The 14627-nt window shown below is 48.2% G+C and overlaps 1 protein-coding gene across 8 annotated transcripts in view; it reads right to left on the bottom strand.

Moving 5' to 3' along the window:
* Positions 1 to 14627, bottom strand: part of HEMK1 (HemK methyltransferase 1, mitochondrial release factors N(5)-glutamine) — a 47472-nt gene that overhangs the window by 32559 nt on the left and 286 nt on the right. For 4 of the 8 annotated variants that reach the window (XM_076067023.1, XM_032954347.2, XM_032954348.2 and 1 more), the window contains exons 1-4: positions 14377 to 14527; positions 9148 to 9880; positions 8498 to 8589; positions 330 to 423 (exon numbers count right to left, since the gene is read on the bottom strand). In XM_076067023.1, coding sequence (XP_075923138.1) covers positions 330 to 423; positions 8498 to 8589; positions 9148 to 9798 — 837 coding nt within the window. In that variant the 5' untranslated portion in view covers positions 9799 to 9880; positions 14377 to 14527. The other 4 variants (XM_032954345.2, XM_032954346.2, XM_076067021.1 and 1 more) reach the window with 3 other exon arrangements.

A 14627-nucleotide genomic window follows, 5' to 3' on the forward strand; every position in this document is an offset into this window, starting at 1 on the left:
CAATAACAGTGTGGCCTTAAAAGGAAATATATATGACAGGTGACGACGTTTCAGGAAATGGCCCTTCTGCATAGCACATACATAGAGAGCAGGTCAAAAGTAAATTAGTTTTCGCTCTAGATTTAAACGTGCATCGCTCCAGTGGCTTTTCAATGTCGGAAGGAGGAGTGTTTCGCACCTCCGATGAGCACGGTTAGCCAAGACGTTCAACATACACACGGACATTTCCACTTCGTCTGGAAAAGAGTTTATAGAGCTCAGTGGGCCTCACCTGGTAAAATAAAACAAACACTGTCGCTCGTTAGCTCGCTGGGTGCGGCCGGACTCACCTCTGTCTCCGGCCTTGGGATGAGGACTGGCGGCCTCATCTTGAGGGTGAGATCCATGAAGTCCCACTGGCCGATCACGTACTGCACAGGCATGCTGGGGCGCACAGACGGGCACACACAAAAGAGACAACGAACACATTCGGAATCCGGTGCCCGCAGATGCTCGCGCTAACGCGCGGAGCGAAACGTTGGACACTGTGCGAAACCGGAAGCTCACCGTAGAGCCGATAACGGACTGTTGGTGAAAGTGTTTCCAGCGAGTGCCAGTATAGCGGGACTTAATAATTGCTCGCTACGCGGACGCGCACACATCGACTCGCAATGCACACGGAGGATGTGTAGACACTCAAATGCATGCACACAGGCAAATGCAAAGGTTCCCCGTACAGTCCTAATAGACTGTTGGGGCAAGCACTGTTCGCAAGCACGTATGAAGGCCGGCACGGCGCAAGAAGGAGTGGGTGGCCAGCACCACGCCCGGCCGTCGTTGTCTCCCCAACGGCGATGATTTTACACACCGCACCAGGTACTAATTTGAGGGCGAGTCGATCTAGGAGATGTCGAGGACCAGGACCGGTTCAGAGAATCGTCACCGGTGTTGACTGTCAGTGGGAATCGAACTTGGGTCGCCGGGTTCATAGCGCAGCGCACTAACAGTTGCACTCCTGCTCCTCAACAGACGTGCACAGACACACATACAAAAATACACGTACATTCACACATACATACACAGAGCGCATGTTAACAAAGATGAAGGTGTTGGGGGCAAGTGCTGTTCGTGAGCACCTATTAAATACACACGGAATACACGAGCTGACACGGACATGAACGGAATACACACACAGGATGCAGCAACAATAGCTGCCATTTTGCCACTAAGTGGTGGTGACTTCACCACAGCGCTTGTGTCAGGCTAGGTGCACGAGGTCCCATGAAGTGTTAAAGGCTCAGTAGCAGGATACAGAATACAATACCCAGACAGGCAGTACGAAGACAAAGGCCACCCCCCCAGAACCTCAACAGACTGTTAGCGAGTAGCTATGAAGGCTGTTAGCGAGTACCTATGAAGGCTGTTAGCGAGTACCTATGAAGGCTGTTAGCGAGTACCTATGAAGGCTGTTAGCGAGTACCTATGAAGGCTGTTAGCGAGTACCTATGAAGGCTGTTAGCGAGTACCTATGAAGGCTGTTAGCGAGTACCTATGAAGGCTGTTAGCGAGTACCTATGAAGGCTGTTAGCGAGTACCTATGAAGGCTGTTAGCGAGTAACTATGAAGGCTGTTAGCGAGTACCTATGAAGGCTGTTAGCGAGTACCTATGAAGGCTGTTAGCGAGTACCTATGAAGGCTGTTAGCGAGTACCTATGAAGGCTGTTAGCGAGTACCTATGAAGGCTGTTAGCGAGTACCTATGAAGGCTGTTAGCGAGTACCTATGAAGGCTGTTAGCGAGTACCTATGAAGGCTGTTAGCGAGTACCTATGAAGGCTGTTAGCGAGTACCTATGAAGGCTGTTAGCGAGTACCTATGAAGGCTGTTAGCGAGTACCTATGAAGGCTGTTAGCGAGTACCTATGAAGGCTGTTAGCGAGTACCTATGAAGGCTGTTAGCGAGTACCTATGAAGGCTGTTAGCGAGTACCTATGAAGGCTGTTAGCGAGTACCTATGAAGGCTGTTAGAGAGTACCTATGAAGGCTGTTAGCGAGTACCTATGAAGGCTGTTAGCGAGTACCTATGAAGGCTGTTAGCGAGTACCTATGAAGGCTGTTAGCGAGTACCTATGAAGGCTGTTAGCGAGTACCTATGAAGGCTGTTAGCGAGTACCTATGAAGGCTGTTAGCGAGTACCTATGAAGGCTGTTAGCGAGTACCTATGAAGGCTGTTAGCGAGTACCTATGAAGGCTGTTAGCGAGTACCTATGAAGGCTGTTAGCGAGTACCTATGAAGGCTGTTAGCGAGTACCTATGAAGGCTGTTAGCGAGTACCTATGAAGGCTGGCATGGCACACGATGGCGTGGGGGTGGCCAGCACCACACCTGGCCGCATTCTGACACCGTACCAGGTACTCATTGTAGCTCACGGGTGCCAATTCTACGGAGCAGCAATGCGACTCACAAACCCGTCCCAATGCGACTCACAAACCCTCACAAACCCGTCCCAATGCGACTCACAAACTCTCACAAACCCGTCCCAATGTGACTCACAAACTCGTCCCAATGCGACTCACAAACCCTCACAAACTCCTCCCAATGCGACTCACAAACCCGTCCCAATGCGACTCACAAACCCGTCCCAATGTGACTCACAAACCCTCACAAACTCGTCGCAATGCGACTCACAAACTCGTCCCAATGCGACTCACAAACCCGTCCCAATGCGACTCACAAACTCTTCCCAATGCGACTCACAAACCCGTCCCAATGCGACTCACAAACCCGTCCCAATGCGACTCACAAACCCTCACAAACCCGTCCCAATGCGACTCACAAACCCGTCCCAATGCGACTCACAAACCCTCACAAACCCGTCCCAATGTGACTCACAAACCCGTCCCAATGAGACTCACAAACTCGTCCCAATGCGACTCACAAACCCGTCCCAATGCGACTCACAAACCCGTCCCAATGCGACTCACAAACTCGTCCCAATGTGATTCACAAACCCGTCCCAATGCGACTCACAAACCCTCACAAACCCGTCCCAATGCGACTCACAAACTCGTCTCAATGCGACTCACAAACCCGTCCCAATGCGACTCACAAACCCGTCCCAATGCGACTCACAAACCCGTCCCAATGCGACTCACAAACGCGTCCCTACACAGGGCACCAGGACCGTCACAGCTGGGTACTGCTTCTCCCGTGGCAGCTCCCGTATCTCTCTTCCCTCCCATCAGCCTGCACGACAGCTCACGGTGGAACTCCCTTCCCAGGGCAACTCAAAACCTCCTCCTCTCCACACCAGGGACCAGGACCATCACGGCAAGACGTCGTTTCTTTGTGCTCCCCCCCCCCCGCATTCCATCTCCACGTACTTTTAAGGGACACCGATTTTTTTTTAGAACTGCTTTGTGTGTTCAGTCTGTTGTCCTTCCCCCGCACCTCCGATTAGCACGGTTGGCTACGTACGGTGCGAAAGAAGTTCAACATACATACCACATGCATTAAAGGCCTGACCTCTTTCGCCTGCCTTTCGAGCAACACCGAGTTTGGCTCCGCGCCTTCTGCCACAATCATTTGTATCCGTCAATTATTCTGGGGATTGCAAATTGTATAATTTTTCCTTTGCGAGAGGTGGGACAGAACGTAGTTCCCTGCACCAACCGGCACTGACCGGCGTGGTGAAGTATGGCAACCTTCCCCTGGGCCTGTCTCCCCCATCACCCAAGTGCCTAAACCCCAAGGTTGTTAAAGTTTCACCGTGAGGCCCACGTAAACACAATGCAAATTAATCATTGTACAAGTGCTGGCACCGACTTTAATATGCACACAGTTCGCCTGGTGTCTACAGATGGTGTTTACTTCTGGTTATTTTTGCTCTACCGTATATATGTGGCATGTGCTATTTCTATGCTAGAAACTATTTTAAGTTATTGAAAAACATATCCTATCGTGAGCAATCGTGTGTGGGTCTGTGTGTGTGGGGAGCGGTAGTGCAACGGTTAGCGCCGCGCTGCGCTACAAACCCAGCGACCCGAGTTCGATTCCAGCTCATGTCCAACACCAGTGACGATTATCTGAACCGGTCCTGGACCTCCTCCAGGTCGACTCAGCCTCAAAATGAGTACCTGGTGCGGTGTGTAAACATCGCCACTGGGGAGATAAAAGCGGTCGGGCGTGGTGCTGGCCACCCACCCCCTCGTGTGCCGTGCCAACCTTCATAGGTGCTCGCTATTACAGCACTTGCCTCTCCAGTCCGTTAAGGATATTCGGGGGATCGTTGTATTGTATTGTGTGTGCGTGCGCGTGTGAGAGCAGTAATGTAGCGGTTAGTGCAGTGTTACGAACCTGACAACCTGAGTTCGAGTTTAGCTCATGGCCAACGCCAGTGACAATTATCTGAACCGGTCCTGGGGCTCCCCGACGTCGACTCAGGTTAAATGAGTACGCGGTGCAGTGCGTAAAAACATCAGCACTGAAGATATGAAGGCGTTCGGGCGTGGTGCTGGCCACCCACTCCCTTGTGTGCCGTGCCGGCCTTCATTGGTGCTATTCGCTAATAGCGATTGCCCCAACAGTCTAAAGGCTACACGGAGGATCTTTGTGCACTGGCACGGTTGGACGTCCTCTCGGACGTGTTCCATTCCTAATGCAGCACAAAGAGTCACCACTCTCTAGTCGTGTGCCTTGCAGGTGGTAGCTGCTGAGAACGGATCGATATGAAATCCCAATGCATGACGGCGATGATGATAATGGATGGAGCTTGCCGGGGACTTTAATGCTTTTTTTTGTTAAATAACGCTCGGTCCAAAGTTCCCAATAACCATTTTACATGTCACGCAAACATGCAGCTTTTACGTAATTGTTAATCTCCCTTCGCAATGCACAGAGTGCACCTCACAGTTATTACCACTGCAGCGCAATCAGAAAGCCTGGGCGGGATAATTCCAGTTGGGGGGTTTACCCCACCATTTGATCCTTCCAGCATTGTTATAAATCAGCGCCCACTTCATGGGAATTCAATGGTAATCATCCTAAGCGTGTACTCGCTCCTGCCAGAGGAATATAGATATATATTTATTTTTCCACCACTATGCTCAGGGCTGTGAACACGAGATGAAAACTGCTGCTCCATGCTCATGACATCAAAGGAAGACAATGTTACTGTGATTTTGAATCGTCTGGGAAGGTGGTGGTGGTGGTAGAGTGGTGAGTGCACTGCACTAAGAAGCCGGTCACCTGACTTTGAATCCTGGCCAAGGTTAACATCAGTGAGATCAGCGCACTTGTCCTGGGCTGCTACTGTTGTGGGTGCTGCTAATGCTACTGCTGCTACTTCTACTGCCATTACAGCTGAGGATACTACTTCAGCTGCGAATACAGCTGCTGCGAATACAGCTGTTACTGCTAATACAGCTGTTACTGCTAATACAGCTGTTACTGCTAGTACAGCTGTTACTGCTAATACAGCTGCTGCTAATACAGCTGTTACTGCTAATACAGCTGCTGCTAATACAGCTGTTACTGCTGACAATGCAGCTGTTACTGCTGCTAATACAGCTGCTGTTAATACAACTGTTACTCCTGCTAATACATCTGTTACTGCAGCTAATACAGCTGTTACTGCTAATACAGCTGTTACTGCTAATACAGCTGCTGCTAATACAGCTGATACTGCTAATACAGCTGTTACTGCTAATACAGCTGCTGCTAATACAGCTGTTACTGCTGACAATGCAGCTGTTACTGCTAATACAGCTGATACTGTTGCTAATACAGCTGTTACTGCTGACAATGCAGCTGTTACTGCTGACAATGCAGCTGTTACTGCTGACAATGCAGCTGATACTGCTGACAATGCAGCTGATACTGCTAATATAGCTGATACTGTTGCTAATACAGCTGCTGCTAATACAGCTGTTACTGCTGCTAATACAGCTGTTACTGCTGCTAATACAGCTGTTACTGCTGCTAATACAGCTGTTACTGCTGCCAATATAGCTGTTACTGCTGCTAATACAGCTGTTACTGCTGCTAATACAGCTGCTACTGCTGCTAATATAGCTGTTACTGCTAATACAGCTATTACTGCTGCTAATATAGCTGTTACTGCTGCAAATACCGCTGTTACTGCTGCTAATACAACTGTTATTGCTAATACAGCTGTTACTGTTGCTAATATAGCTGTTACTGCTGCTAATACAGCTGTTACTGCTAATACAGCTGTTACTGCTAATACAGCTGTTACTGCTGCTAATACAGCTGTTACTGCTGCCAATACAGCTGCTACTGCTGCTAATACAGCTGTTACTGCTGCTAATACAGCTGCTACTGCTAATACAGCTGTTACTGCTGCTAATGCAGCTGTTACTGCTGCTAATACAGCTGTTACTGCTGCTAATATAGCTGCTACTGCTGCTAATACAGCTGTTACTGCTGCTAATACAGCTGTTACTGCTGCTAATATAGCTGATACTGCTGCTAATACAGCTGCTACTGCTGCTAATACAGCTGTTACTGCTGCTAATACAGCTGATACTGCTGCTGCTAATACAGCTGTAAAAGCTGCTAATACAGCTGTTACTGCTGCTAATACAGCTGCTACTGCTGCTAATACAGCGGTTACTGCTGCTAATACAGCTGTTACTGCTGCTAATACAGCTGATACTGCTAATACAGCTGTTACTGCTGCTAATACAGCTGATACTTCTAATACAGCTGCTACTGCTGCTAATACAGCTGTTACTGCTGCTAATACAGCTGTTACTGCTGCTAATACAGCTGCTACTGCTGCTAACACAGCTGTTACTGCTGCTAATACAGCTGTTACTGCTAATACAGCTGTTACTGCTGCTAATACAGCTGATACTGCTGCTAATGCAGCTGTTACTGCTGCTAATGCAGCTGTTACAGCTGCTAATACAGCTGCTACTGCTGCTAATACAGCTGTTACTGATGATAATACAGCTGATACTGCTGCCAATACAGCTGCTACTGCTGCTAATACAGCTGTTACTGCTGCTAATACAGCTGTTACTGCTGCTAATACAGCTGTTACAGCTGCTAATACAGCTGCTACTGCTGCTAATACAGCTGTTACTGCTGCTAATACAGCTGTTACTGCTAATACAGCTGTTACTGCTGCTAATACAGCTGATACTGCTGCTAATGCAGCTGTTACTGCTGCTAATGCAGCTGTTACAGCTGCTAATACAGCTGCTACTGCTGCTAATACAGCTGTTACTGATGATAATACAGCTGATACTGCTGCCAATACAGCTGCTACTGCTGCTAATACAGCTGTTACTGCTGCTAATACAGCTGTTACTGCTGCTAATACAGCTGTTACTGCTGCTAATACAGCTGTTACAGCTGCTAATACAGCTGCTACTGCTGCTAATACAGCTGTTACTGCTGCTAATACAGCTGCTACTGCTGCTAATACAGCTATTACTGCTGCTAATACAGCTGCTACTGCTGCTAATACAGCTGTTACTGCTGCTAATACAGCTGCTACTGCTGCTGATACAGCTGTTACTGCTGCTAATACAGCTGCTACTGCTGTTAATACAGCTGTTACTGCTGCGAATACAGCTGTTACTGCTGCCAATACAGCTATTACTGCTGCCAATACAGCTGTTACTGCTGCTAATACAGCTGCTACTGCTGCTAATACAGCTATTACTGCTGCTAATACAGCTGCTACTGCTGCTAATACAGCTGTTACTGCTGCTAATACAGCTGCTACTGCTGCTGATACAGCTGTTACTGCTGCTAATACAGCTGCTACTGCTGTTAATACAGCTGTTACTGCTGCTAATACAGCTGTTACTGCTGCCAATACAGCTGTTACTGCTGCTAATACAGCTGTTACTGCTGCTAATACAGCTGTTACTGCTGCTAATACAGCTGTTACTGCTGCTAATAAAGCTGCTACTGCTGCTAATACAGCTGTTACTGCTGCTAATACAGCTGTTACTGCTAATACAGCTATTACTGCTGCTAATACAGCTGTTACTGCTGCTAATACAGCTGTTACTGCTGCTAATACAGCTGTTACTGCTGCTAATACAGCTGTTACAGCTGCTAATACAGCTGCTACTGCTGCTAATACAGCTGTTACTGCTGCTAATACAGCTGCTACTGCTGCTAATACAGCTATTACTTCTGCTAATACAGCTGCTACTGCTGCTAATACAGCTCTTACTGCTGCTAATACAGCTGCTACTGCTGCTGCTGATACAGCTGTTACTGCTGCTAATACAGCTGTTACTGCTGCTAATACAGCTGTTACTGCTGCCAATACAGCTGTTACTGCTGCCAATACAGCTGTTACTTCTGCTAATACAGCTGCTACAGCTGCTAATACAGCTGTTACTGCTGCTAATACAGCTGTTACTGCTGCCAATACAGCTGTTACTGCTGCCAATACAGCTGTTACTGCTGCTAATACAGCTGCTACAGCTGCTAATACAGCTGCTACAGCTGCTGTGGCCGTTGGTGGCTGTGCTACCTCATGAGACGTCGACAGCAGAGCTCCCGGACCTTCGCTTGCGCCTCCGCGGTGATCGGCCGAGTCAGCACGGCCCTGCCCAGGCTCGCGATCTGCGTGACGAGTCACACGCCCCGCGTCAAAAATCTCAACGTCCCTCGGGTTTTATTGGCCAAACACGGCGCAGTGCTGTGAAACAGAACCACCCCCCCCCCCCCAGTTATGTGTCTCCCGAACAAATAGAGCAATACCATCCAGCAGCATCTGTTTATGCCAAATCCGCACCGGTTTTGACCGACTGGGTCTCCCTTTCCACGAAAGCGTGGTAAGTCGGCGGCATTCGTTTCAATTTCCGATTTGTCTGCTTACTCAGGGGAGAACTCTCGCGACCACGATAGTCTCGTTTGCAAGAGTGACCAGGGTCACCAGAAAATACAAAATAAATCAAATCAAATAAAACACAACAGTATAATGAAGTTAAATTTCAACAAGCGCAAGAAGAGAAAAAAAAACAATTAGAAATCAGGGCAAAAACACGCGCGTTACAGGAAAAATCGAAAACACTGCACACAAACATGAACCAAAGTGAAAAGCTAATACATTTTCCCGTGAGGAAAGTCGTCTAAGGCAGGCCCACCCCTGGGACCGACCGCGAGCGGCGCCAGCCTCACCGTCTTAGCCCCAAGCACGTGCGCGACAATGTAGGCGGCCGACTCCCACGGCTCGGAGATTCCCGCCGCTCGGAATCGTCTGCTCCACGAGCGGACGCAGCCCAGCGCCGTCTCCCCTCTCCCGCGCCCTCCCACGCCTTCGCCCCCGCCGCCACAGCCGCCACGACCGTCGCCATCGTCCCCTCCCGCACCCTCGGCCGCCCCGGCTCCAGACGCCCGCCTGGCTCGAGGCGCGGTCGCCGACCACGCCCGCGTCATTTCACTCTCGATGGGGGGCACAGGACGGCCGGCGCGCGGAGACCAAATCCAGGACGAGAAGTCTCGCGGAGGCGAGGACCGCCTCAGCCCGGCGAGGCCGCCGTGCCCCGATGTTCCGGGTCGTGCCCCGCTCCTTTGCCGGGCTGCCTGACCCCGACACCGCAGGCTGGCCCGAGATCGTTCTTGGCACGGCCTCTGAAACGACGTGCCACTGCCTGCGCTTTCAATGGACCCCGCCGCCAGGGGAATGATGGACGGACCGTCTGGAAAACTTCTGCGGGGGTCTAAATTGTTTAGTGACGGCCGGTGCCAGCCAGGGCACGGCGCTGTGCCCTGCAGTGTGCGTGGGGCGATGCTGATCCAGGTCTGGATCGGTTTCACGATCCGCTTCATTGTTATAGGTGATGGTGGTGGTGTCGGTGACAATTCGTAAGTGTTGCAGGATTCTTTGTTTGATGGCCGGGAAAATTTTCAGCTGAAATGAATGAAAATACAAAAACACAGAGGTGAGTGTACAATTTTAAAAAGCTATCCAACATCCGCAGAGTGTGATTTATGTGGATAAAAATAATTTTCAAAACACAGGGAATTGTAATGAGAGATGTATTAACATTGTGGGCTTTTATGGACTACATAAACCATTTTGGTAAGGTGATAGTTCAACTTCAGTGTTGATATAGAGGCAGGAGTAATGTCTGTGTCAATATACCAGCCAGATAGCTTAGATGGATTTAACAAAAGCAAGCAAAAATATGCCTCTGGTCTTCAAATGTAAGAGCATGTGCAAGATTCCAGGAAATTCACAGAAGAATATGGTCAGGATAATAAGGAAATTGTGAATACAACGCGCAAATAAATTATTGTAGATTTAATGAGAGGAAGACGTTTGCAATGGGTGATGCACGTGTGCAGATTGGAGGAGGGCAGGGTTCTAGACAGGCATCGGAGAGGAACCCAGAGGTCGGTGAGACATAACACCAGATGGTTAGTAGACCGGAAGAGCAGACCTTGACATTTCAGTTGTGAATCAACGTTGCACAATCTGCAGGATCTGGCAAAAGGTAAAAACACAATAACAGGACCGCATCACCCCAACTAGGCCAATGACACAAACATGCAAACGTGACCCATTAATACTGAGCTGCCGGGGTTGCTACTGCCAACGCACATAGCGGGGGACATAAAGACAAAGATCCCCCGTATAGCCTAACAGTTCACACCAAGTACTCATTTGAGGCTGAGTCGACCTAGGGGAGGCCTAGGACCAGTTCAGATAATCGTCACTGGTGTTGGCCGTGAGCGGGAATCGAACTCGGGTCGCAGGGTTCGTAGCGCAGCGCGAAAACCACTACACTACCAGCGGGGTACACACACACACACACACGCGCACGGCACCTTCATTTCCGCATGCCCGAGAAGCAAACGGTGAAGACGAAGCAGGGCCCTGCAACTATGAGCGCACGCAGGGAATTTCTCCACGATGAATATACTTCATTAGTAGATCTCAAGACGGCAGCCCAGTCCATCCGGCTCATTAGTCACGGGAGCAGAAATTTGCCACAAAATAACCCAATTATACTAATAGGGGTCAGGGGTTACCACAGAAGACAATTTGGATTTATGAATTGTCTAAATGTGACCGCATCTCAAGATGCTGCATAGGGCGGGGGGAGGGGGGAATGTGCATTCATGGGGGTCTTCGAATGGAGGTATTTTTGTATTTTTTGGAGGTGGTGTGGGGACGCACTGCTCATGGCTGAGTGCGAAGGAGATGGACGTGTGGTAAAGGCGTGGATGAAAATACTTAAACGTGAATATAGGGCAAAATAAAGTAATTCGTAGGAAGAGGAATAACACTGCCCCTGATGTGATAAATTTTCACCTTGATGAATTCTTTCAGCAAAGAAAAAGGCCAGAAGCTTCACACCAATTAAAGGATTCACAGTTCACACTTTGAACTAGGTTACGAGGCTGAAGTTTGTTCAATTAACTGAAGAGGTTTAATTGGTGTTATGGCTGTAATGCAAGGTTAAACTGGGAGAGTTGGCAAGCAGCCACTGATCCCGACCCTGACAATAGCTGTCGGACCGCGTGGTAAACAGGCTGCTGATGAGACCCGGGAGATCAAAACCAGTACAGAGTTTGGGTTTCTGAACAAACACTGTAATGCATTGCTGGTCGGAAAAACTCATTGGCTGGTGGACTCAAAATTATCCTCTGCTCACCCCATCATCTGAAACTGCCTTCCCAGTCAGAATCACAATATTTATGTACACTGGAGGAATCTGATGAGCTCTGAAGATATTTTCACAGATGCCCTGTAGGTCATCCGCATGGTCGACTCCCTGCTTCTGTTCAAGCAATAAACTAGACCATTATCTTATCCTCTGTCTATGACTAACTGCCTTCTCTTTATATATTTAATTAAATATACCCACTGTTTCTGTGCCACGCATTGAGCATGTGGTCGCATTTAGACGTAATATGAATCCAACTTGTATTTTATGCACGAGACAATGCATGAAATATTAATGAGGAAGACATCGATTTTGCCCCTGTAATCACGTTATTGTCCAAAATAAATTAATGATCACTGCCATATTCAGCAGCACAGCCACACAAAGCATGCGATCTATAAACCTGCACCATAATCTGTCATCGCATACAAATGCAATGCTACGGCAGATTAAATATCGGCACGTGTTTCACACGGAGTCTTGTATATATGGGATCTCTATATATATTAATGGCTCTCATCTGTCAATACCCACTCATCTGTGAATAGCCTAGCAGCTGTTATTGGGAACAACTCCCAGCAGGGATTCTTTAGGAACTCAACTTCCAATTACACTCACCTACCCATGTTGTTTCTCACCTGTCACTATGAGCTCATTTGTAAATAGCCACTCACCTGGGTAGTTCGATGATTTTGGATGCTCAAATTCAGAGACCTTACAGATCTGGGTAATTGTGGGTATCATCATTGAGTTTTTTTTTACTGGGGCATGGTATATCAACCAACTTGTCCACGTTTCTGTTGACATGTGGCTCAGCGGTGTAGACGGCTCAGCAGCAGAACGAGCGGCTTGCAAGTTCATATCCTCGTAGGTGGTTATTTAACTCAATCCATCATCTCTCCACGGTCGATCAAATGGGTACCATTTTGTGAAATCAGCAATGATGGCCTAAGGGGCCGTCCATAAATGACGTCATACACCAAGGGGGGGGGAGGGGGGTCAGACATTTGTGACGATGTGTGACGAGGGGGGGAGGTTCGAGAAATGTGACGTCACATCAAAATGCACAACTTTAAATAAATATTAATTAAATAGAATCGTTATAACAACACTAATTTTGATTAATTTTCATTATTAACTATTTGATTATATAAATTTACTAAGGTCACCTTTTATTTATTCCGTGAAGGAGCATTTTGCTTCTCCATGGGAGAATGGAGTAGCATACATTTTGTAATTTTTTTGAATGATTATTAAACATTTTGATTCTCATGATTCTACCAGGGCTTTTAATTCTGTGAAATGAATGTGATTGTTAGAAATGTACTCTCCATTTTCCTTCGTTCTACTACAAAGTTTAAAGTATTTTTTTAATAGTTATAATTACTTTTAATATTTTATAATTATTAGAGTTTCAGTTTATTTTGGTATAGCCCTGTGAGCCATTCGGCTCTTGAATTTCAATATAATATTCTGAACATCTGCAGTTTTAGTTAGACGTTGAATATTTGCAAGTGAATTTTATGCTAAATTTCAGCTTTCCAAAGATTCCATTTTAATGCGTGTTTTCTCCAACATCAGAGTGCAGTGCCACATTAAATACGCACTACATTGACAATACTGTAGTTTAAAGTGATTTGAAGCATGTTTTATTTAAAAAATGGAAATATGGTTTGGGGGGGGGGGCAGAGCTTTGTGACGTCATATTTGAGGGGGGTCTGACTTTTTGTGACGCCGTGTGACGAGGGCGGGAGGGGGGGTCAAAAATCGGCCAAAATCGCGTGACGTAATTTATGGACGGCCCCTAAGGATAAGTCTCGCCCCCAGCATAGCAATGTGGAATTTCCACCACTGGCTCAGGGCTGTAAACAGAATATAAGCACCGTCTGTCTGTATGCTCATTTAAGCAGGAAATCACTGACTTTAATCATCCATGGTGATAAAAACTATTTTTGATTTTACCAGGTAAGGTCCCACCGAGCTATAACAGTTATTTTTTAAGAAGCGACCTAGCCACAAATGATGGCTCAACGAAGTGGCTTATCGTGTATAAAGTTCGAGCAGCTAAATCCTCTAAAGGCATGTTTTTAAAAATCCACATGACCACGGGGAGATAGACATGCAAACTCCGAATGTACAGGTGTCAGGGTTGGGATCGAACCCACGACCTCCTGTATACCAGGCGAGGCAGACAATGTCTCGGCAATAATACGTATGTAACATGGTGCAATAGTACGTGCCAAACGATTGACTTATTCCATAAATAACAGAAAAAATGTATCCAGACGACCTTCAAAATGACAGCCCGTGCGGTCAGACGTCCACTCAGCTCACTGTCATGACAAGAATCATCTCTCCGGAGTCTATAAATAAAGTGCCACTTCGAGAGAACCCACATCACTCAACGCGGCGCACCGTGGAGAAATATCTGACTCCCATTATAGGAATGTGGAATTTCCACCAGTGGTCCAGAAACGTCAGCGCTGTCCTGCGTGACTTTAAATTCAGCAGGGTTAGGCCACCATAACAACCCATTCAGCGCCGTTCAAAAAATAAAATACATGTATTTAGAACAGCCGCGCACCAAGTGGCGGTGACGTCACCACGGCGCTTGTGCCATGCTGGGTGCACTTTTGAGGCCACGTGAGGAGTCGAAGGGCCGCGCTGGCAAAGGAGGTCACGGGAACAGGCGCAGCAAGGTGCCTACAGGGGGGGGGAGGGGTGGTCGACTGACCGAGACGACTTGGCATCGATGCACCACGCCGCGCTGTCTCCGATCCGTCCGCTTGTCACGCACGTGGCCTGTCCCCCCTCTACCACGCACGTGGCCTGTCCCCCCTCTACCACGCACGTGGCCTGTCCCCCCTCTACCACGCACGTGGCCTGTCCCCCCACTACCACGCACGTGGCCTGTCCCCCCTATACCACGCACGTGGCCTGTCCCCCCTATACCACGCACGTGGCCTGTCCCCCCTATACCACGCA

This window comes from Petromyzon marinus, chromosome 14 (assembly GCF_048934315.1).
Source record: "Petromyzon marinus isolate PM22_M1 ecotype Great Lakes invasive population chromosome 14, UKy_Petmar_22M1.pri1.0, whole genome shotgun sequence".
Classification (NCBI taxonomy): domain Eukaryota; kingdom Metazoa; phylum Chordata; class Hyperoartia; order Petromyzontiformes; family Petromyzontidae; genus Petromyzon; species Petromyzon marinus.